The sequence below is a fragment of the Balaenoptera ricei genome, chromosome 16 (genome assembly GCF_028023285.1).
Source record: "Balaenoptera ricei isolate mBalRic1 chromosome 16, mBalRic1.hap2, whole genome shotgun sequence".
Taxonomy (NCBI): Eukaryota; Metazoa; Chordata; class Mammalia; order Artiodactyla; family Balaenopteridae; genus Balaenoptera; species Balaenoptera ricei.
Window position 1 is genome coordinate 17,622,649 of NC_082654.1, and position 24,727 is coordinate 17,647,375.

The 24,727-nt window shown below is 51.5% G+C and overlaps 1 protein-coding gene across 2 annotated transcripts in view; it reads right to left on the reverse strand.

Moving 5' to 3' along the window:
- The window catches only part of VTI1A (vesicle transport through interaction with t-SNAREs 1A), a 415,946-nt gene that overhangs the window by 30,967 nt on the left and 360,252 nt on the right, over positions 1-24,727 (reverse strand). Inside the window, exon 9 of one of the 2 annotated variants that reach the window (XM_059899429.1) lies at positions 18,346-18,441. The exons of the other annotated variant lie outside the window; for it this stretch is intronic. Within the exon in view, the coding sequence (XP_059755412.1) occupies positions 18,402-18,441 (40 nt within the window). The 3' untranslated portion in view covers positions 18,346-18,401. Of the gene's footprint in view, positions 1-18,345; positions 18,442-24,727 lie in introns of those variants that run through there. 2 annotated transcript variants of the gene reach the window in all.

Sequence of the window (24,727 nt, forward strand, 5' to 3'; positions counted from 1 at the left end):
GAGGGCCTGGGACCTGGACCTCTCTCCTGGAAGCAAGTAGGAGCTGCCTGCAGAATGCAGCCTCTGGGGTTTGCTCAGACTATAAGGACAGAAATAGATGGAGCGATCCTGTGGCTCTTGTCATCCCAGGAACCAGAGGGAGAACTTCCTTGCTCCTGCTTCCTGTTTGAAAACAGGAATTTGATTCCCATTCTTGCTTGAGTTTATGGCTTTGCTTATTGGATTTTTTTTTTTTAAGTTATACAATATTTATTTATTTATTTATTTATTTATGGCTGTGTTGGGTCTTCGTTTCTGTGCGAGGGCTTTCTCTAGTTGCGGCAAGTGGGGGCCACTCTTCATCGCGGTGCGCGGGCCTTTCATTATTGCGGCCTCTCTTGTTGCGGAGCACAGGCTCCAGACGCGCAGGCTCAGTAATTGTGGCTCACGGGCCTAGTTGCTCCGCGGCATGTGGGATCTTCCCAGACCAGGGCTCGAACCCGTGTCCCCTGCATTGGCAGGCAGATTCTCAACCACTGCGCCACCAGGGAAGCCCCTGCATATTGGATTTTTGAAGGGGTGGAAGGAAGAGACCATCAAGAAGAGAATGAGAAAGTTAGGCGTTAAAGGGGTTTTAAGACAAAACCTGGGAAATCTGGTCTGCCTGAGCAGCCCTAGGCGTCTTGGGAGAAAGGCAAAGGGATTCAAGGGTGATGGTCAGCTCTCTAGAGCTCCAAGGGAGATAGAGGCTGCTCCAGCTACTGAAGGGGGATCCAGACGACAGTCAGTGACCTACCCTGAGGGTGGAGAGACCCCTCAGCTGCAGGAAACAGTAAAAGAGGAGAAGCAAAGCAGATCTGGAGGAAATAGGTTGCTGTCATCCATTTCTTTCAATTCTGTGAATCCTGGTGACAGCAGCGACCACGTTGCAGCTCCCTGCAATGGGAGCTGTCTTAGTTTCTTACTGCTGCTGTTACAAATTACTACAAACTTAGTGGCTTTATTCAATGTAGATTTACTCTCTTACAGATCTGGAGGTCAGAAGTCTGAATCAAGGTAACGGCGGGGCTGTGTTCCTTCTGGAGGCTTCAGAAGAGAATCTGTTTCCTTGCCTTTTTCAGCTTCTAGAGGTTGCTAGCATTTCTTGTCTCATGGCCCCTTCCTTGCATCACTCCAATCTCTTGCTTCCATCATCACATCTCCTACTACTGACCCTGATCCTCCTGCCTCCCTCTTATAAGGACACTTGTGATTACATTGTACCCACCCAGATAATTCGAGATAATCTCCTCACCTCAAGATCCTTAACTTACTCAGACCTGCAGAGTCTCTTTTACCATAAAAGGTAATGCATTCACAGGTTTCGGGGATTTGGATGTAGATGTTATTGGGAGGCCATTATTCTGTTTACCACAGTAGCATAAAAGTGGGGAGGTTGCCCCAGTCTTGAAAAAAGCCAAGTAGGCCACTGGGGAAGATTGTGAGCCACCTGGGACCTGTAAAGACTGGGGATGGGGCTCTAAGATGCAGGCATAACACTAGGTGGGGACTCAGATCAAATACCATTATCATCATCACCCATACATTTCCATGTTCCGCTGTGACATGAGGAAACCAGTGTTATAGTCAGGACACTGTTATCTACAAGACGCCACTCTTTCTGGTCTGCCGGGATAAGAGCAGGCCATCCCAGAGAAATCAGTGTCACCTCGGACGGTCACTGCCTCTCTCTGGGGCTCAGCCTGTCATATGAAAGGGTAGGACTGCTGCAAAGTTTTGCTACCTTTTGCTAAACACAAAACTCTAACTTTGGGGCTTCCCTGGTGGCGCAGTGGTTAGGAATCTGCTTGCCAATGCAGGGGACATGGGTTCGAGCCCTGGTCTGGGAAGATCCCACATGCCACAGAGCAACTAAGCCCGTGAGCCACAACTACTGAGCCTGCGCGTCTGGAGCCTGTGCTCCGCAACGGGAGAGGCCGCGACAGCGAGAGGCCCGCACACCGCGATGAAGAGTGGCCCCCGCTCGCCACAACTGGAGAAAGCCCTCGCACAGAAATGAAGACCCAACGCAGCCAAAAATAAATAAATAAAACAAAACAAAACAAAAAAACCCTCGAACTTTCCTGAAAGTTTGTGTTATGCAAAACCAGGGATTTGTTTTTCAAATATAAAATGATAAGGCATAGGCTTTTGCAACCTATACCACTCAGAGGGCCTGGTAAGATATTCCCACTGGTAAGAACCAAAGGATGTCTAGGATCTCTTCTTCCAAATTAGATTTTCTAGAACTGCACTTTTCATTATGGTAGCCACCAGCCAATGTGGCTATTTAAATTTAAATTAAAAACTTGGTTCTCACACTAGCCATATTTCAAGCTCAACTGCCACATAGTATGACACAGCACAAATTAGTTGTACTGAACATCGTCATGGAAAGTTCTTCCGGACAGTATTGTTCTCGTATCACACCTTCTGCTTGTGCTACCCTCCCATCCTTCCTGCTTGTGTGTATATAGCACTTCCCCACTCCCCAGACCAATGAGCTATCTGTTTCTGTAAGAGTTACTATAACTCTTCCAGAGAACTGCATTTCAAGAGGAGACCCAACTGAACAGGAAAGCTCTGACAATAGGATTCAGGCCTCAGTGCCAGGGGAAAAGATCCCCAGAGGAAATGGAAAACAGGATGGAAGATGATTTGCTTATTTGGGGGGTAAACTCTCCTGCCTGTGAGGTAAGTTCCCATCATGCCAGGCTCTGCCCAGGGCCCTCTTTTCTTCTCCAGAAAGGACACCAGCATCCCCACTCCTGTCCTCTGGGGAGCTGCTCCACCCTGGGTGAACCTGGAGCTGGTCCTGAGGGAAATGGCTGTGACTTCCCTCCTCCTCTAATTGAGGCATCTCCTCCTCCCCACCCCCCAGGCCCTCAGTGTCAGCTCTGTCTCCAAAGTATGTCAGAAAGGCGAGACCACCCCCTCTCTTGTGCAAGGGTCAGTCATTGTGACTTCTGGGTGGAGGGGTGGGGAAAGCCATTATCTAGAGCCAGGCATTGCTGAGGTTCAGGCAGTCTCTCTTTTTTGATGGGGGAATTCGGGACCCAGAGAACAGTGAGGCAGGTGGCTTTTGCTGGCCACAAGCCCCGCCCTCTCCTGCTACATATGCCGATGGGGACCATCCAATGGGAGTGCCACCTCTCAGGTTCCAGCCAATCAGCAGACGAGGTGTGCACCTGCTCCATCCTGGCCTGGCTGTGCTGTTTATGTGCAGAGCCAGGACAGAAGGGTCTCAGTGGAGGGTCCCGTGTTAGGCTGGTCTTGACCTCACTAGTGCCTGGACTCCCACGTGGCAGGGGCCACCGCTGGGGTGGGTGGGATTCTAGCCACTTCCTCCTCAGGCCGAGGCCCAAGGCCCAGGAGGATTCCGCAGAGCAGGGGCAGAAGGGCGGGCTCTCCGCACCATTCCTCAAACTCACCCTTACCAGTGCTCTCCTCGAATCTGCCCTTTCCCTGCAGCAGGGAATAACGAAAATATTTTCCTGAATGGACATATTTTATGGCTGACTCAGACTCTTCTAGAGCCAGTATTAATGGGAACTAAGTGAAACTGCAGCAGGAAGAGGAACAAAAGTGTTCTTATTCCCCAAGATGGAACTCCAAAGTACATTTTAAGCAGAAAAACCTATTTGAATGGTTCCTCCTGCCATAAAAAACACAATAAAAACCATACAGTCATTGCGGTATCATTAAAAACAGCAAAGACAACTCAAAGCAGCATGTTCCCATGTTTTGCAATTTTGCAGTGCGCAGTATGGCAGGGGAAAAGCAAGAGGACCTCTTGACTCCAGGATGTCAAGTTCTAAGTTTTCTATGGTTCAATGTGTTTTTTAATGATAGAAAGAATTACACCAGATTTTTGGAAGATGGGGAAAATGACATATTGATTTTATTTTCCCCTTTCCTTTACATGACCTCACAACATCTCATAATGACAAGAACCAAGCTTCAAGTCTGGTTCTCAAGTTCAACTCGAGTATGGAAGATAAGATGGAGACCTTGTGCTTCACGTCTTTGGAAGAGAGAGGATGGAGAAAGAGGAGGAAAGGAGGTGGAGAGAGAAGGGGCTGGTGTTAGCAGAGGTGGACAAACCAAGCAGCAGCAGGGAATGTTACATCTGGAAGTGACTCCAGGTGCGATTTGTCCAGAGGTTCTCAAGCCTTTAATTTATTTGTTTATTTTAAGCAGTAGACCCCCCTCCCTTTTTTTCCCCAAGTGACATCTTAGGCAAAAGCACAGTATCTAAAACAGATTAAAGTGGTACCTCCCAAAGTCCCATGCCTTGGCATTTCTCCAGCCCTCCTCTTCCTCCTAAACACCCCAGGCTCCCCAATCCACCATCTGCAAACCACAGATCTAACCCAACTTCTGAATATGCCCATGAGGGAACTGAGAGACAGAGGAAGTAATTCATCGGAGAAGAGTTGGAAGGTTTCTCTAAGATCATGTGGTAAAGACCTAGCAGAGACAGAACTAGAAACCTGGAAATGAACTGAGGTAGGGGCAAGGGGTAGTGAAGGTGGTGATGAAAGAACCGACCATGAGATGACTTTGAAGAGTGTGATGGTGTGGATTGTGCAGAGCTTGATTCCCGGAGGCTGGAGACCCCACAGTCTTCCCATGTTCCTTGCCTGCTTTTTACCGGCTGCTCCAATTCCAATATCCTTCTCGAGTTCAAGGCTTATAGGGATAAGTCCACAGGTAGATGGTTACAACGTATACATTTGACCCCAGGAAAAAGGTCTCATCTTAGGAAGTCTTCCAATCATTAGTTTAGAGCAAATTTGTGGCATACAATCCCCCACTCTCATTCTACACCCATCACAGGCATTGCTAATCAATTGTAGCACCTTTTCCTGATGAACCTACATACAACCTCAAAACTGTTTTCAACAGAGCACACCAGGCAGCCATCACCAGTTAATCAAGAGCTGGCCCTTAGGATGAAATCTCTTTGTTCTTCCTGGTTTGTGGCTGTGAAACCAGACTCATTGTCTCTTGTCCTTTGGCATCATGACCGTGCGCTTTGACAGCCTATATATACCTCAGAGAAGCCTGGAACTACATTTCCCAGAATTCCTTTCTTTGTACAGCTCCGAGTTCGAGTCCTCCAATGAGAGGCACTCCTGCAAGAACTGGAAGGTGGAGGAGAAGGAAAATGTCATTCTCTGGCAGTGGCTGCAGCTAGATGCCTGGGCAAAACTCAGATTCTTGAGCATTGCATGCTCTGCGTGATTCAAGCTGTGAATCCAGTGGCAGCCACTGCTGAGATTCTTGGATCCTTTGCTGCTTCTAGGTGAGCTGCTGTAGATCACCTGCCTCTGGCAACTGCTGGCCTGACCTTTCCTCCCCCAGCCCGTCTCCCAGCAGTCGTGCAATTCTCCAATTCCCTGAATTGGAACGCTTCCTATTTATAATACCTAGAGTGGCTTCTGTTTTCCTGTACCCTCCCCCCCCCCCCCCATACACACAGCTATAATAACATTAACACCTTGAGGGCAGGGAACGAAACGTGGCAACAAGATGGACCTGCCCCACCTTGCTAAACACAAAACATGGATTCTTGTTGAGTGTAGCCTTCCTGTTTTCTATGCCGTTTCTGTGGGCCACCTACACAAAATGCAGAGAAGGAAGCAATGGGATGATGAGTTCCAAAGAAACCGAATAATGGCATCATAGAATTTGGAGCCGGAAGGACCTTTGTACAGAAACAAATGGGTTCTTTTCATTTTACTGATGGGAAAAACCGAGGCCCAGAGAGGAGAGTTACAGACAGTTCATCCCAGAGCTGGGGCTGGAAGCCAAGCTTGCTCACCTGGACTAGTTTTCTTCCTTGGCCCCGAGGGTCTCAAACAAAGGGATTCATATAAACTTGCAAGTAAGGCGCAGCCAAGCTGAAATGTATCCCATAACAGGCTGGCTACTTTGATGTGAGGTAGTAAACACCTGGCCATAGAGGGAAGCCGAGGTGAGTGGAGTGATGGGACGTGAGTTCCCTACTCTGCTCAGGGGAGGGGAAAGCAGTGAGGGGCAGGTCTCGCAACAGCACAGGAGTATGAAAACCACATTGCCCTAATCCTAACCCTATCATGGAAACCTTATCACGTTTCTGCCTATTAACAACGCATGTTAAAGAAATCCTTGTTTCTGTATCCAATTGTTGGAAAACATGTCAGGGAATTACAATTAACTGTGTTCATTGTAATCATCCTTTTGCTGCCACTGGGCCTTGGGGCTGTGGGCTGCATCCGATCAGATTCCTAGTAGCAAGCCACTGATTTAGCAGAGAGAACTTTTTGGAAAGCTGTTGGGAAGTGACAGAATTACCAGGAAGGCAGGAGGAGAACTATGTTTAGAAACTGTGCCCTCGACAGTGGATGCCCCCCGGGATGCCGCAAAACCCTGGGTGCGTGAGCGCCCTCCACTGCCTGGCCCTGGATGCTGCAGCCCATTCTGGGGCTGGTGCCTCTGAAAGTGGCCTGTGCCTGCCATGCGTGCTCTCAGGAGGAATTCTTCCTCTATTTTGAGATGCCAGCTCCAGATTCATCGCTGCTTGGGGCATCTGGAGAGGCCAGATGCCCGCTTTTCCCTGACCCCTGGCAGGGAGAGCAGTCCTCTGGCAGGCTCCGATGCCGGGCAACCACGTGACCAGTGACCATTGCAGGTTCCGGCTTGGTGCTGGGGCTTCAGAGGCTCCGCTTCTATCAGCCTAGTACCACTCCCTCTAACCCAGATGACTGAGAGCCCACATTAATGGGGTTTCTGGGGACTTAGGGCTTTGCCTCCTGTTAAAGTATAAAGATCAAGTCTTTCCATCACTTTCTCCTCAGTGTGAATGAACAGCAGTTGGGTTATTCCCCAGGACACCCCAGCCTAGCTCTTTTTTTTTTTTTTTAAAGATTTATTGATTGATTGATTGATTGCTATGTTGGGTCTTCGTTTCTGTGCTAGGGCTTATTCTAGTTGCGGCAAGCGGGGGCCACTCTTCATCGCGGTGCGCGGGCCTCTCACTATCGCGGCCTCTCTCGTTGCGGAGCACAGGCTCCAGACGCGCAGGCTCAGTAGTTGTGGCTCACGGGCCCAGTTGCTTCGCGGCATGTGGGATCTTCCCAGACCAGGGCTCGAACCCGTGTCCCCTGCATTAGCAGGCAGATTCTCAACCACTGCGCCACCAGGAAAGCCCCCCAGCGTAGCTCTTTTATACGGGATGCCCCACTAACACTTTTGTGAACCTCGCCTTACGGTGCACTGTCACCCACCCGGTCAGCTCTTGGGGAAACCACCCTTGCTTCCCTTGAGGTGAGGGCCTAGGTGGGGAGAGCCTCACAGTGGCGGGTCCTGGGAGGACCCAGTCTGCCTTTGCTTTCCCCTAGGAAAGTCCTGGGAGAAGACTGCCCCACTGAGGAAACAGTGAGTTGAGGAGGACGTGCCTACACGTATCCCCCTGAACGGTTTTCTGAACCTTTGGCAGCTAAGTTTGGTGGCCACACGTCCCTGCCATCACCACCCCGACTGGCTGCCAGTTTCTGTTTACATACATTTCCTAGGTGCCAGGCGTCGCGCTAAGTGTCTAACCCAAATTAGCTCATTGAATCTCCTCCACTGAACAAAGAAGACAAGTGTGGCCTGAGCCACGCAGCCAGCATGGGGCTGGGATTTGAACCCAGGCAAAACCCAGTCCTAGGCTCTTTCCCCCAAATACAGCTCCCCTCTCCACCCCTCCCCCACATCGTACACAAGAAAATATAAAATCGTCTCCTGCTCACTTTCCTCCCAAGACAGATGTTCTGAGAACCAGCTAATTCTTAGGGCACCTGGCCCGCCCGACCACTCAGGGTGCCGACACTCCCGGCAGGCAGACAGCGGGGCAGCTGCCCTGGGGTCTCTCGGTGGGTAGAGAGGGAGGGACAGAACCTCACCGAGTATCCATTACATTCTAGGGAGGCACCAGGCGCTTTTCGTACGCCGGCATCGTGGAAATAAATGAACCAATCAAATGAGAAAAGCAAAGGCTATTTTTTCAGAGCTATAGCAAGGGAGTCAGCCACCGTCACTTGCCTTTGGCAGAGACTCAAAGGCAGGCAGAGGGGTGGGCAAGCTTTAGAGTGGAAAAGAGGAAGCTTCACGTGTGCCTGGTCGGAGGCTGTTGGCCTGGGGAGGCTGGAGGCAGCTAAATAGAAGGGGGGCATCCTATCCTGTGTGATGGGTGAGGGGTGCACATTTGGCTTTCTCTGGTTGGTCCTAAGTTGGAAACAAGGGCAAAAATTAGGGAAGCTGTCAGTTACTAATCAAGTCGTGGTCATTTGAGGCCCACTGTTACAGAAGTTATTGTTTAGCTTCCCGGATTGTCGCTGGAGATAGCAGGCTGGCTTCTGCAAGGCTGACTTACAGCAGGCTGGCTACCGGGTTGGTTAGTATAGATGAGGGGTTGCTGCGGGTTACAAGTCCAAGTTCTACTTTTATGTGTGGTCCGGCCGTTGTCTGTTTGTTCCTTCAGTCTCTCAGCACTTAATCCCCACAGCAGCCTATCTTACAGATGAGGAAACTGAGGCCCAAGGAAGTCAAATAACGTGGCAGAACTCCCTCAGCTGGGATGGGTATGGGAAGCCAGGCCTGCCTGATCCCTGATTCCAAGTTTGTCTCCCCCTTTAATCCATCCCCACACACCAGCCAGGGGTCCTTAAAGACAGAAATCAGCTGGCCTCATTCCCTGGCTTAAACCCACCCCCCGTGCTGCTTCCCCTTTCTCTTAGAATAAGATCCAGCCTCCATCTGAGACCCACAAGCCTGCCGATTCATCTCCGCCCACATTTGGGGCCTCAGCTGCTCTCCCTGGGTTCCTCCAGGCTCTGTTCCAGGCCCCAGGGCACCTCGTCCCCAGGCCTCCTGAGACCCTGCTTCCTCTCGCCAGGGCCTTTCTGCTCACCTTTCGTCTGCCTGGAACTCCTTTCCTGGTCCTCAGCATCCTTCAGGGCACTCTCAGGCATCACCTCCTCTAGCCTAAGCAGCTGCCCTCACAGGTCAGGACCCCGTCACCCCTTCCTTACCCCATGGCACTCCTCACATTCAAATGTTACGGGCTTTCAGTTGTTTGTGGACGGTTTGCCTCCCCTACCAACCAGAGCTCCGTGAGGACGGGGCACTGACCTCCACGTGTTCCCATGTGTTCTCAGTGTCCGGCCCACAGTAGTTGCTCAATAAATACTTTGTAAATGAATGAATGAGTGGGTCTTTGACTCCTTCCTCCGTGGCTGCTCTTCATGTTCCTGAGATGGCACGCCAGCTCCCTCCTGGCCCGTGACTGAGGGAGAGGGTGACACGTAGAGCAGCCTCAGGCTGTGACCACAGTGGCTGCCTGTAGCCCCTCTCTTTGGGGTGAGCTGGGCAGTGACTCAGCAAGCAGCCCTCAGGGGAGAAAGGCGGGTGCTCCCAACAGCAGGCGCCCACAGTAACTGAGGGTCACGTGCGAAATGGACGGGCTGGGTGATTTATTGGATCGTGTCAAATACTTGTGTCAATCCTCCAAGTCAGCTTTACCATCATTCCCATGTCTCAGTCCATGAAGTGAGGCTCAGGGAGGTTAAGGAAGTCGTCTGAAGCCCCCAGCTAGTCAGGGGTTGAGTTGGGGTTTACCCCAGGTCTGATGACCTTTAGAGCAACGTACCTCTGCCGGTGGCCTGGGGCATCTGCCAGGAATTGCTCCTCTGCTGCCGCGGCCCCTCACTTCAGCCTGCTGTCACCTGGTGGGGGTAATGGCGGGTTGCTGAGTTCCTCCCCCTCCCCTGCCCCATTCTATGTGATTATGAGGAGGGGGGTCTCTATGTGGTTTCAACAAAATAGTGGACACACTAAATACAGATTAGATAAGGAAAGAAAATCTATGCTATGAGATCATTCCCAGCCCTAATCTCTACAACATACATGACCTGACATTATACAGTATAAGCACTTTTTATCTTTCAGTCACTCAAATTTGCTTCCCTGCAGGTACCACATCTGGGTGTTTGTTCAGCCTCTCTGGCCAGAAGGCTCAGCTCCCTGGGACCCCCTGGCAGCTGTCTATGGTGGGCTCTGGGCTCTGGCTCCAACCCCAGGAGGACTCAAGGTCTGTCCAGGGAACTACTTGAGGATTGGCTTCCCTGCCTGGGCCTCACTTGGGAGCAGAATGGGCAGGGCAAGGAAGGGCTCTGGCCTCGGAGGCTTGGCCCCAGCCCTCTTGGGTCTGTCCTCGCCCAGGGCAGGGCTGGACCAGGCCCCATGAGCACACCTGAAGAGTCCCGGGCGGGGGGAGAAGCACCCAGTGCCCACGGCCAGGTCGCCTAACCGTGTGCCTGGGCCTTAGCATCGGAGGGCCGAGAGTATGTTACACAAGCTCAGCCTCCAGCCCTTGGCCCGGGCCTGGACTGGGCCGAGCTCTCCCGCACCCGCCAGCCCCCGGCCCTCTCCCTGTCCTTCTCCGCTGCCATCCTCAGATGGTTTAATTTCATGATGACCCTGAGGCAAATTCAGATGGCGGATCTGACCCTACTGCTTCAAAGGCAAAATGCAAGTCCCCATAATGCCCCCAAATATGACTTCAGGAATATCTGTGGCTGGGAATCATCTACAGGTCTCTAGGGACATGGCTACGGCAGAGCTGGGTGTCCCGTGTCCCCAAGACCAGCAACTGCTCCTGGGGAGCCATTCTCCTTATAGCCTTCCAGGCCAAGCCCTCCCATTTTGCAGATCAGCAAACTGAGACCCAGGGGGGAAAGCGACTTGCTCAGGGGCACATGGCTGGGGTAGAGCCGGCAGAAGAACCCAGGATTTCTGAGGCCCAGGGTGTGCTCTGTCCCTGACGACTGGTGGCTCTGGGTTAGAAGGGGATGGCGGGGTCCTACCCAACGGCACCTGGAAATCAGGGAGACTACGGGGTCGTGACCTTCAGGACCCACCTCAGTAAGATGGGAAATGAAGGAATGTCTTTGTGATATCCTTAACCGCTCCTGTGTGAAACCTTCTACCCTCTCCCCACCAGTTCTTGATCTCTGTCGATCCCGTCTCCAGCAGCAGACTTTTTCTGAGACTGTTTATTTACCTGGAAGTAGCAATGGCCAGTAGCCACAGCTCAGAGTATGGCGTCTACTCTAACTCGGGGATAAAGCCAGGATGGTGGCATCCCCGGATCAGCCTGGAACCACTGCTCTCCTGACCCCCTTTGATGTCCCACCTATCCATAGTTAAGTGCATTCCATCTTGCCACTGAAAACGGACTCTCATATTAGGTCAACCATGGGAAGAGACAGACTCAAGTCATGCTACACATGGCCTGATTCCAAACTTGAACTCTTGTTGGTTTGCGCTGATGTCACCCAACCAAGGTTTGACATGAAACTACAACAGAAAACTGGGGGGAACTTGCTGTGAGCGTGGAGGAGATGAAAGTTGAAGTTCTATAATACAGTTTTATAATACTGGAGCGGCGAGCACGCAGAGCACGGGACCAGAAGTCAGGACACTGTTCTATTCTTGGCTCTGCCATTAGTTTGCTATGTGCCCTTGGGCAGGTCACTTCCTCTCTCCAAGCCTCAGTTTCCGCATTTTATAAAACCAAGGGGAGGATATCTGAGGCTCCTCCTTTCACTTCTGAAGAGCCCATGGCTCTAGCTTGGTCCCTGGCATGGGTGAAGAAATCAAAGACTCGGTTTCATTTCGTAACTTGGGCCCCTCGGCACTTCCCAGTTGGGTCTGGGAACAAAACCAGACACACACTGACCAAGCTAATCTGAGTTTCAGGGAGGCGGCCAGCAGCCTCGGCTGTTGGAAACTTCACCCAAGAAGAGGGCAGGGGCAGATGCAGGCTGCACAGGAGCTTAGTCCTGCAGCCCAAGTGCTGTGATTGGCACTGAGGCATCGATGTGCATTCGTACTGGAGCCTCAGTTTCCGGAGGCTCAAGTGTCATTAGCTGCCGTTTTTGATCAATGGGAAACAGTGATAGCAACGAACAGTAATGTCCATTTGCTGGCAATTTCCATCGTTTGTGGCATTTAATTAGCATAACTGACCTGGATTGAAACTTTTTCTCCACCTGAATTTCAAAATACATCACTGCTCTCCCGCCCCAATACATCTGAGAAATTTCCTTTTTTTTTTTTTAAATGAGGTTTTAACTAAAGCCCAATATCAAAACACTATATAATACTTTTATCTCATTGAAGACATTTGATGCTTATTAAAATATTATTGCTTTAAGGCTTATTTTGATTTTTTGCCCAAGAGTATATGCAAAGCCTTGCTACTCAGATAATAACAAAGAAAGCTTAAACATGAAAAAAACACATGAAAGGTAATATGTTCCCCATTAGTCCCAGTATCATTTCCCCAGGATTACTGCTTTCCAAATATAGCATTAGTTTAAAAATAAAAGGCCGTTTACAGTAATGGGACACTTGCTACTACTCTGGAGCATATGGGCCCTCCAAGGGGCTAGCACCACAGCTTCATGGAGCAGGGACGGCAGGGGAAAGGGCTGGCTTAAAACCCCCACCAGCCTCCTCCAAGGCGCCCCAGACAGGCCACCCGCCCTGACCCAAGGGCCTCTTTTCAGAACTGCTTTTTTTTTTTTTTTAAATGTTTATTTATTTAGTTTTGGCTGTGTTGGGTCTTCGTTTCTGTGCGAGGGCTTTCTCTAGTTGTGGCGAGCGGGGGCCACTCTTCATCGCGGTGCGCGGGCCTCTCACTATCGCGGCCTCTCTTGTTGCGGAGCACAGGCTCCAGACGCGCAGGCTCAGTAGTTGTGGCTCACGGGCCTAGTTGCTCTGCGGCACGTGGGATCTTCCCAGACCAGGGCTCGAACCCGTGTCCCCTGCATTGGCAGGCAGATTCTCAACCACTGCGCCACCAGGGAAGCCCTAGAACTGCTTTTTTGTGTATTGTTTCTTCCAGAGATGAAAACATTTTGGAATCTGGCAAATAATCAGTTGGGCACCACCCATGAAGAGGGGTGACGTCCTAGAACTCGGCATTCTGGCTTCACGTATGGGAGACGGCGTGGCTGCCGTCCATGGGAAAGGGGTCCTTTTGGATTTGGGGGTCGCTTTTGTCCTGGGAGATCCAGGGGTGGCAAACTCTAGATGGGAAGATTTAAATCATTCAGGAAGCCCATGGGTGATGGGCAAAAGCTTGGTTTATTTGACCCAGACGTGGAATTTTTTTGCTAGGGATCGCTCAGGTCCATTTGCAGTGGGATGAACTAACCTGGCTAAGGGCAGCGCAGTTGTGTACAGAGCAGGGCTCTCTCAAGTGGCAGCGAGGGCCACTGCAGTTTGTATCCACGGGCTGGCCTGTGCCGAGTACCCACCGGAAGCCACCAGCCTGCTGAGGGCCCCTGAAGGGACTCATGTTGCACGTTTGCTATTTTGGTCCAACAATGCAGGCCCCTTCCGGTTTCAGGAGCCAGTCTCCTGGCACTCATCAAGCGCCCAGCTTCGAGAGGCTTCCGAGAGCCAGGGAGCAAGCTTCCAGCCTGAAGGGAGGGTGACGTGCTCCTGGTTTTAAATCCCCAACTAAATGCCAACCATACCTTGTTGTCAGCAGAGAGGGGAAGATCAAGAGGCAGCGATGGGAGAGAATGGAGAGGTGGTAACAAGAGCTAAAATTTATTGCCCCGAAGCTTGCATTCTCCTCAGAGGGGGCGGCGCTGCAAACTGGGCCAGGGGCTCTGCTGCACCAGGCACTGCCTCGGCCACAGGGCAGCTTCCTTGCATGGAGCCAATTACAAGTAGGTCGGGGGTGGGTCCGTTTTGGGACGTATCCCGTCTGACGTCAGGATTTGGACCCCATTATCTGGCCTCCTCTCGTTACTGCTCCTGGGGCTCCAGATTCCTCCTCTAGGCCAAGAACTGCTCATTCCCCTTTGCACTCCTAGCCCAGTGGCTACACCGAGCGGGCAGCCAGCTCACTCGAACTGAGATAACAAGCTCCCGTGGGTAACAGTCTCATGAAAAGACCAGCGGCCGGGGGGCGGAGCCAGTTCTATAACCGCGATAACTGCTGCCCTTCACTGAGCACTTACTACTGCCCAGGTCCGGAGCTAAGTGCGCTCCATGGTTCTCTCGTTCAGTCCTCGCATCAGCACCCTGACCGAAGGTCACCTGGCCACGCTGACTTGCAGGGAAGGGAACTAGGGCGCGGGGAGGCTCATTCACTTACTGAAGCCCACACAGCTAGTGCGCGGCTTGGCTGGCTCCCGTGCCTGAGCCTGGCCACCTCGCCGAACTGCCTCCCTCACCTCTCATCAGCTCCGCAACAGAGGCTCCAGAGCCCCTGGGAGGGGTGGAAGGTGGAGTCAGTCCCTTTGGAATAAGGCTTGACTTGGTGTCACTGCATTTTTCTAGGGACACTCCTTCCTTGGGAGATGATCAGCATCACAGGCCTTGAACGTGCACCAGTAGGTACTGAGTAATTTTCTTCCAGCACTTTGATGCCCTGAGGAGAAATACAGGTGGGGGGGGGGGTGGGGCCCAGATGCAATTCCTGCCCTCCAGGAGCTCACATGGGTAGAGAAAGAAAGTAAGGGGAAAGGGCTGTATTAAATGGCTCAAGGGCTTCCCTGGTGGCGCAGTGGTTGAGAATCTGCCTGCTAATGCAGGGGACACGGGTTCGAGCCCTGGTCTGGGAGGATCCCACGTGCCGCGGAGCAACTAGGCCCGTGAGCCACAACTACTGAGCCTGCGCGTCTGGAGCCTGTGCTCCGCAACAAGAGAGGCCGCGATAGTGAGAGGCCCGCGCACCGCGATGAAGAGTGGCCCCCGCTTGCCACAACTAGAGAAAGCCCTCGCACAGAAACGAAGACCCAACACAGCCATAAATAAATAAATAAATAAATGGCTCAAAGAGCGGCATGGCTGCAAAGGAATGTTGCATCACAAGCTGGAGGAGCTGGGATCGGCCTTAAGATCGTAGAGTCGTAATGATTAATCTACGGATGGGGAAATAGAGGCATAAAGAAAGAAAGCGATTTGTCCGGAGTCATTCAGTTAGCTTAGAACAAAGCTGGGGCCGGAACTTAGAGGTCTCCACACTCCTAGCCTCTTACTCACTCCTCTGCCTGAGTGTCCAGTGGCCGGCGAGGCAGGCGGGAGGAGGGTGGACGTGAGTGGGCCCTGGTAGGAGGAGAAGCAGGCGGCCAGGGGAGGGCGTGTGAGGACCCTCCAGGTACAGGAGGCGGCATGCACGTGATGTGGGCGTGGGAACGTGGTGGGCTGGAGGTGAATAGATTGCATTCCCCAAATTCACTCTCACTGATGAGTACAGGCTGCAGGGACTGCCGGGTTGAAGAGGATTCTGAGGACGAAAGAGAGCCTGGATCAGTCAGCAGTGTCGGCTGGGAACTCAGGGGTGGGGGCAGGAGGTGATCCGGCCACATGCTTGTCATCCCTGGCGTATGCTGTGTTTAAAGGACACTAACCCTGGGACTTCCCTGGTGGCGCAGTGGTTAGGAATCCACCTGCCAATGCAGGGGACACGGGTTCGAGCCCTGGTCTGGGAAGATCCCACATGCCGCGGAGCGACTAAGCCCGTGCACCACAATTACTGAGCCTGCGCTCTATAGCCCGTGAGCCACAACTACTGAGCCCGTGTGCCACAACTACTGAAGCCCGCACGCCTAGAGCCCGTGCTCTGCAACAAGACAAGCCACTGCAATGAGAAAACCTGCACACCGCAACGAAGAGTAGTCCCGCTTGCCGCAACTAGAGGAAGCCCGTGCGCAGCAACGAAGACCCAACACAGCCAAAAATAAATAAATAAAAAAATAAAGGATACTAACCCGTGTTAGCTCTTCTGACCCCCTGACAGATCCTGATTGAGGGTTGGTGATGGGGGGACTTGCTGCTATTTATTAATTTCTCTTTTGTGGACAATTTCCTGTTCAGTCTGGCTTACCTGGTGCTGATCTCAGCAAATTCCCCGCATCTGTTCCATGGGACCTGTCGCCTGCCAAAGGTGGGCTGCCAGCCCTGCAGGGGAGGCAGCGGCTCTAGCCTTCGTAGGAGGGCCTAGGCAGGGGGAGAGGGCAGCTGCAGAGCTCCACAGGCCACGGAAGAGCCACTTGTGTCCTGCATTTCAAATGGGCTCCAATGGCCGCTGCCAGAGATGCCGTATCTCTGCTGAGTCAGAGCCGTTTCAGACTCCGTTCCCCAGTAACGAGTGAGGTTCTCCGGGAAACATTTCCATATTGGACGTGAGGGCTGCCCAGGTAAGGCAAGAGGACAATCGAAAAGCCAGAAGTTATGACTTTTGATCTAAGCGTTGGCTTTGAAATATTCAAAACTCCCCTGGAACCCACTTGGGTCAGTGCTGTCCTTCATTCTTCTGAGAAAGGGAAAAAGTAATTCGGACACGAGGAGCCTCTGGGCGGTGTGGGGGGCTGGGACATCCGTGGGGTCCTCTGGCTAAAGCGAATGGAGGTGCAGGTGGGACCTAAGTGCACAGAGGCCGAGGGGGCTCAGGTGGGGTACCAGCCCCCTTGGTCTAAATTCCCCATGGTCCCTCTCCAGCCAAAGCAAGAGCCCGGGGCCAGCCAGCCAGTAGCAGAATGAGACTTCCCGGGTTGGTAGTCCTTTTCACGTTTCACGTGTTCTATTTCCCCACCTCTGAGTGTAATCTGACCTACCAGCGTGGAAGGCTTTGGGGGTTTTGAACTTGCCCTACATCAAATACACCCCCTCCTGCACTCGGGAGAAAACCCCAGCCACTCAGCTGCAGACTCCGAGGGCATTTGATTGTCTAGAACACATCAAACAGCCCAAGTCTTCCTTGTAAAAGTTTTACAAGAAAATCATTGAAGACTAGCTGAGCTATCCTTTCCCTCTCCTCCTCCTTAAATTCCAAACCTGAGCTGATATGCTCGATTCCCACACTTTGGTGTCAGCTGGGCCGGCAGAGCGCTGGGCTGGCGGGCATACGGCAGCAGAAACCTCAGCCCCTGGATCATTACACTTGCAGGCCACGGCTTGTGGGATCCAGTGATTTGGACATATTTTATTTAACCAGCTTAGTAAAAGGTAATATTCAGCAGCTGTGATCTATAGCAGAATTACAATTTTCAGGGTCAAGGAGGGATTTTGATATTAGGAGGTTGGGCAGAATTGCTATGAAATCTCATGAGCTGTCTTTAAAAATAAATGAGAAAATAGGTTATCCAAGAGTCATTGTAAGGGAAAAATCAATAGGCAGTGTCTATTCACTTGGGCTATCAAAATCCTTGAAATGTGAACAAAAGTTTCACGTTTAGTGTACTGTAGGTTTTGAAATATCAGCGCTGGAGGCTCGGTGGGTACAAAGTCATTGTGCTGTGCATCCAAACGAGGCAAGTCTTGTGAAGCTGCTTGGCTTCCTCGTAAGACAGTGGAGTGTCTTAGTGACCGAATTAGATGGGGGAAAGGAGACTCCTCTGAGGCAGGCGGTCCAGGCACCAACACGGAGAAGCACCTGCTACTCTGGGAGTGGGTGCGGCCGGTGGCTCAGCGCCCCTTCTTGGCGCTGCCTCCTGTCCCACGGGAGGGGGGAGCCACGTGTCTTCCCGCCCACGCAATTCACAGTGCCTCTGCCCTCGGATGGGAACAAATGATCATTTAATGGCGAACTTCCTGCCGGTGAAATTTTGGCTGAGCCAGTCACCTGGAATGATAGAAGTTGTCTCCCATTCATTCATTCATTCATTCCAAATCAACCATTTTTTTTTTTTCCCAGTGTTTCAAATGTGTCTTCAAATTTCCTTCAGGATGCTATACCCTTGGCATTGAATAGGCTCAAATCGGCCCGAGCAAGACTGCCTTATCTCTCCAGGGTCTGTGACTGAATTCCTATGGCAGCTAATTGCCAGGTAACTGCTGGGTCTCCCTCACCAGCCTGTGAGCTCTGGGCAAGGCAGAAACTCTCTTTTGTGGTTGGATGCTGTTTTCCAATACTTGGTGCCATGTCTGACATTTAGTGTTAAAAATATTTTAAAACATTTTTTAAATGAATATTTTTTAATGAATGAAAAAAAATGAATATCTTCCTCTTTTTTTTTTTTTTTTTTTGGAATCTAAGGCATTCCTGGAGTATTTAAAGGCCATAATCATGAAGAATCTTTAAAGAAAACAAAACACCCAAAAGTCCCCCACCCTCAGTCATGTGTCTCTACCATGATATGTCACAGATCGGCTCATTTAATCAAGATGAAGGGGATGGTGATGGTTTATCATATGCCTGGTGGTGCTTTCCATGGGTTACCTAGTTGAATCTTCATATCTGTCCTTGGGGTGGCTGATCTTTTCCCTACTTTACAGTCAAGGAAACTGAGGCTCAGTAGATCATCCCAACACATCGATGAGGGAACCAGAGCTCACGTCCAGGTCTGTGATGCCATCTCTTCAAAGCCATGTCTTGGGGCAATTAAAGAAGAAGAAGAAGAAAACTTGTATTCAAAAGCAACCTTAAACCTGATCCAAGTTTCATCATTTAAAAAAAAAAATGAGGGGGCTTCCCTGGTGGCGCAGTGGTTAAGAATCTGCCTGCCAATGCAGGGGACACGGGTTCGAGCCCTGGTCTGGGAAGATCCCACATGCCGCGGAGCAACTAAGCCCGTGAGCCACAACTACTGAGCCTGCGCGTCTGGAGCCTGTGCTCTGCAACAGGAGAGGCCGCGACAGTGAGAGGCCCGCGCACCGCGATGAAGAGTGGCCCCCGCTCTCCGCAACTGGAGAAAGCCCTCGCACAGAAACGAAGACCCAACACAGCCAAAAATAAATTAATTAATTAAAAAAAAAAAAAAATGACAGTGTCTATACTCACAGCACAGAAATTGTAACAAAGCACTACTGAAGATTTATAATACCCCTTCAATTAGAAAGGGAACAGGGGGCTTCCCTGGTGGCGCAGTGGTAAAGAATCTGCCTGCCAATGCAGGGGATACGGGTTCGAGCCCTGGTCCGGGAAGATCCCACGTGCCGCAGAGCAGCTAAGCCCGTGCGCCACAACTACTGAGCCTGCACTCTAGAGCCTGCAAGCCACAACTACTGAGCCTGCGTGCCACAACTACCGCAGCCCACGTGCCTAGAGCCTGTGCTCTGCAACAAGATAAGCCACCACAATGAGAAGCCCGCGCACCACAACGAGAAGTAGTCCCCACTCGCCGCAACTAGAGAGAGCCCGCGAGCAGCAGCGAAGACCCAACACAGCCAAAAATAAATAAACAAAATAAATAAACTTACAAAAAAAAAATAAATAAAGGAAAGGGAACAGGAAGTAAGATAAATAATCCAAATGCAAAAGATGGGAATAGCAGACTTTGGAATTAGGCATTTTATTTAACTCATCAAATAATACAAGTTAGTTCAGGAAACAACAATCAAAATGTATTACTGTACTAACGATATGTAGAACCACGTTCCCAAGAAATCTAATGAAAATAAATGCTGGAAATAAATTATTATGTGGAATACGGCAAATAAATAGAATTTTACAAAAAATAACCCTGTGAATATTAGAAAAAAAATGTGAGGTTCGGTGGAGCTGGAGGAAGTTGGAACTTGAAACTAATGCCTGAATGAGATGCAAGAAACGGCAGCACATTAATGAAAATTAGCAACAGACATTTGAACTTCTTTTCCTCATCCCCTTGGTTTTAGGAGTGATTTCTCCCCAGCCCCGAGATGGGCTTCGAGCCATCGCTCCTGACACCCACCGTCTAAGTGATGAAGATAATGTAATCGCAGCATCATTAGGAACCATGAAATCGCAATTCCTCGGGGAAGGAGCGCTATCGCTCAGTTACACAGAGAAGAGCGATTAATTAGCAGTTCTCAGTTTAAAGTGACTATGTACTACATGGGTTCTAATCCCACGCCGGAGCAGCTCGCAGGCCTAATGAATTATCTGGAGGAAGTTGAGCTGGAGCCAGAAGACATCACTCAAAATGTGATAATAAGTAAAATAAGACAAACTTTAAAAACCCAAAACTTTAAAATGATAGATCATCCACTATCGAGGTAAGGCTGTAAAAGAAGCCAGAGTGGGGGAGGTCAGCTAATTTTTCCTCTCTCCTGACATGACACTGTTGAGTATGCAATTTAATATTTGGACTCCATTTGAGGCAACTTGATCTAAATGGACTCATTCATTCATTCACTCCATACATATTATTTTAAAGCGACAACACTTTTATAGAATATGACGGGCTGGACCCATTCAACCCTTGGATAGTGAGTCCTCAAATGTCAGGCAAGGCAGATTGAACGCTGCACTTGAAACCCACCCCCTCCATTATGGTAGCTTCGGAAACAATTCTGAAATGGACATCTCTTCCCCCTGGCAGTGTAACTGGAATCAGAATTCTTACGATACTCAGGAAGATGATCCTGCAACCCAAACCCGGTTGGCACCCAGCCACCTTGGTGCCTATGCTGAGCTTCGTACTAGGCTCTGAAATTCTGATTCTCGCCGGAAAATAGGATGGATGAGTGCAGAGACCAGTAAGTGGTCTTTGCACACTGTTAGGCTCAGCTGTCGGGCCAGCTGCCATCTTTCCACTTCACAACTTGCTTGGATTCCAGATTCAACCTCTCTGGGCACTGACACCTCCATTCTGTATGTATGGGAGGTGGCAGGTGGTCAGACTCGGGGCTTTAGTTCTAGGACGTAACACCTGGGGAGAAGGCCTGGGGGAGGGGCTGACTTGTCAATGGTGGTGAAACCCACAAAAGGGAGGAGCTGAACTCCTGTTTGAGAAAGAAGGGCTGTGGCTCCAAGGCTGGGGATTGGCACCACACACTGGTTTCTAAATCTCTTTCATGGACTTTATCCAAGTGCACATTCATAATGTGCCCGTGAGCAAGGGTGGAGAAGCACAACGCTAATGGTCTGGTTTCCTGATAGGAAAATGGATGCCCGAGAGGCAAAGTGACTCATCCAGGTGGGAATGGCTCCAAAATTTGCGAGATCCAGAGCAAAACGAAAACATGGAGCCCCATGTTCAAAAAGCAAGAAAAAAATGCTTTTTCCTTTCATCCCTGGTCTCTCTCTCAACTTCTCATGGTGTTTAAAAACTTCAGTTAATGTTCTACTAAGTTAAGTCAAAATGTTAAGTTATTAGCACAAATTGTACCGTTCACTTTTATATTGTAGAGTGCCAGTTTTAAAATGCAAATATCAGCAGATTTAACACGTGTGGAATTGCCAAAGTTGTACACTGTATTTCGTGGTTCTTGAGAACCAGGTGCCTCAAGCTGGCCAAAAGAGACAAGCCAGACTCGGGAAGGTGGGAAGAAGTAGGAGAGGGTTCCCCCAGGCGTGGAGCGGGCCAATGGGGATTCTCCCAGGGGAGTGCAGACCCTCATGGGCCTGGGCCCTGCCTGGTAGCTTGGGGCCCGCGTTGCCCTGGAGCCTGAAGGTCAGGTTCCCTTTCTCCCCAGTGGCTGGACGGACATGCTGTGCCCCAGGTCTGGGGCAGGAAGTTGAGCCAGGCATCTCCTTCCATAGGCCCCCTGCCCCAACTCTCAGCAGACGGGCAACCTCAGAATGCACTGGATACACTTGGTACCTGGATCGGGGGGGACCAGAGGCTTGTCCCTGCTGAGTACCCCATGAATGCGCCCTGATGCTGCCAGTGCAGGGCGGGGGCTGCAGCCATCATGCCCCACCCAAGACACTGTGGGGTGTGCATGACTGTCCCCGCTCCTCCCCATGCCTGTGCCCAGGTTGGGGGCAGGTGGGCAGCGGATGCTGAGTGAAGGTGGGGAGGGGAAGGCCAAGTGGTACTAGGGTTCCAGGGGACAGAAGAGGGAGCGGCTGAGAACCAGACCCCAGGAACAGGGAGGTGGTGGGAGGCAAGACCACGTGAGCGGAGGCTCCAAGCCCCCAGTTCACGGTCCACTGTCCCATCAGACTTCATCTGCAAAACACAATTACGAAGATAGAACTATTAAGAATTTCAAGACAGCAACACAGAACATTAAACCCCAAGTGCAGGGGCCTTCTGAGTGCGGGGCCCATGATACCGGCCCTGCACCCCAGACCACACAGAAGCTCAGCAGGCCACGTCTCCTGGTCTTTCAGAAGGTTCTACGTGCCAAGGCTGCCATCTTACCCCTGGGCCCTTCGCCCTGCTTTGTCGGGAACATTCCCTTTTCCCTGCCATGGATGACTGGAGTTGGCAGGGACCTCCCTTCCAGCCCAACTTGCTGGTTTTCTGGGTGAGGAACCAAAGCCAGGAACAGGGTATGACTTGCAAAAGGCACAGCAGGGCCCAGAGCTCCGGGCACCTGAGGCCCAACTCAACACAGAAGATACCAGACTTTGAGAAAAGACCAAAGCCTCGTGGGTCTTGTCGCCAGGCTGTTCCTGGGTGTGAATGCACTGCTGCCACCACCCAGACCAGGAGCATCTTCAGGGCTCCCCAGATCTAAAGCAGCATCCCCTCAGCACCAGAGGCCAAGGCGTTTCCTCCGGGTGTCCCCTGGGGGCTCCGCATCAGGGTGGGGCCTCTACTCGTTACTTAATTGTTTCTCACAAGATTCTTTCAGTGGAGGGGGGCGGCTAGTGACGGCGGAGTGTGAAGAGCGATTGCAGGGACTTGAGGACAGAAATGATGCTCAAGCTCAGATGAGGAGAGAACCAGGGTTTCCCCCGCCGGTTCCTCCAAAGAACAAAGATCTGACATTTGGGGGGAAAAAAGGGATCAGAGCCAGCATGGATGGAACTGAGTTTTTCTGTACATCACAGTTTAAAAAAACATCACTGAGGAATGTAGGTCCCCGTGGTGTGAAGGCCAACACTACCAAGGAGGCCAGTGTTCCTGTGGCCGGGCCGTGGCTTCCAGAATGTGGTGCCGGTTGAAGAAGAGAGAAGCCCGGCCGGAGGCTGGAGATCTGGCATCCACCCCTGGCCCTGCCACCGACTTACTGGGTGATCTTGAGCAAGTCTTGTTCCCTCTCTGAGCCCCGTTTCCCCATCGGAAAATGAGCAGGTTGCCTAATGGCCCCTAAAGCTCACACGGTTTGAGGGCTCTGTGAGCCCAAGCTCGTCCACCTGCTTGGCTTTTGCCATCCAAACTGTCACCAAGGTGGCCAGCATGGAGCTCAAGGGACGCTGATCCACGTTTCCTCATTCTAAAACCCCGCTCTCGGGCTCTGTGTGTTTCATCTCTCCTCAAAAAGGAGCTCAGGGAGGCCCGTCCGGAGGCCGGGATGCCAGGCGCCTCCAGGCCCCGAGTGCCACGTGCCCAGACTTCAAAGTGTCTCCAGTGTCCGGGGGTGCTGCTGGGGGAGGGTGACCAACTCAGCCACGTGCCCAAATCTGGATTCTGCTTCTATTCTCCCCGTTCCACATGGAGGACAGAGAGGGGAGAAGAAGGGGAGAGAAGCCTTTGAAGAAACGTCTCCTGCCCCCTCTGCTCAGCCCGGCCACACTCCCGTGGTGCACCTCTTAGCCACTCGGCAACTTTTTTCCCTTTCATGATATTTTGGGTTTCCGATCGCCTGCCAAGTCAAACTTTTATCATTTAATAAGCAGGGAGAAGAAAATCCTCCAACTCAGTCCCAGTCTAAATGGTCCCCATTCCTGTCCCTGGCCTCATCTGGCTGGTCCTGCTGCACAAGGGGCCAGTGCTCACGGGGACCCATCCACTGCCAGGTAAGCGTCAGCCCTACTCCTGCTCCAATGGGGCGACCGCACAAACGTAGTCGTGGAGATTGCAAGGAGGAATGAACACACAGCACTGCTGTTTGGAGAGGACTTTGCCAAGCAATTTATGGACATGGGCCTTAATCTCAGGGGCAGCAGTGGAAGGCGGCAGAGGCAGCGGCATTGCAATGTGATTTCCAGGCCCTGAGAGTCGCTTGCCTGAGACCAGAGAGCAAGACAGGACGCTGGGCATGAAAACAGCTTTCTGACCACCAGTCCCAGGGCTGGGGGGTTATTTTACCTGTTTTCTTATCTATCTTCTTGACCATGTGTCTTTGGGGCCTGGAACATAGTAGATGCTCAATAAATATTTATTGACTAGCTGGATAAATCTGATTATACCTCTCATGCTTCAAACAGGGAAAGAAAGATTTGATTATTTAGAAGTCTCGTTGGGGACAATAAGGAGCTCACTGAAGCCATCTAGCTCTCTTCGCTCTGTGATTTCTCGGGAGGGGTGGGCGTGGATGAAGAGGAGATGGAAATGATGCAGAGAGAGGCTCTGAGGGCCACAATGCCCCGCTGTGCCAAGACCCCTGGGTAGGGCAGTGTGGGGAGGGTCGGCTCAGGGCATAAGTGAGCCATCTGGGCTCTCCCCTAAATGTCAAGTTGGGCACTGCAGTGGCCTTGGCCTCCTGTCACCTTCAGCAGGACCTGGACAGGAGGTTGGAGCGGCTCACGGAAGGATGGAGTCTGCTGGACCCCAAGGTAACCTGTGCTAACGGCACCCCTACCTCCCTGTTCTGTCCTCCTTCTCAGCAAGGGCACTGCTGTGGGAGGTGTCCAAGGGCCCTCAACCTGTTACCTCTCCTTGGCAGAGTGCACGTGTTCTCAGAACCCCCGTGTCTGCCTGAGCAGCCCTGGGCCCTGGCCGGGTGTGTGTGGACTTTTGGGACAAGGCTGTGTCCCCGGTAACCCATCCATTACCCAGAAGGGTAGCTGATGCCAGGAGAAACCTCCAGAGAGCTGGTCCCAGGGAACCCAGGCCCC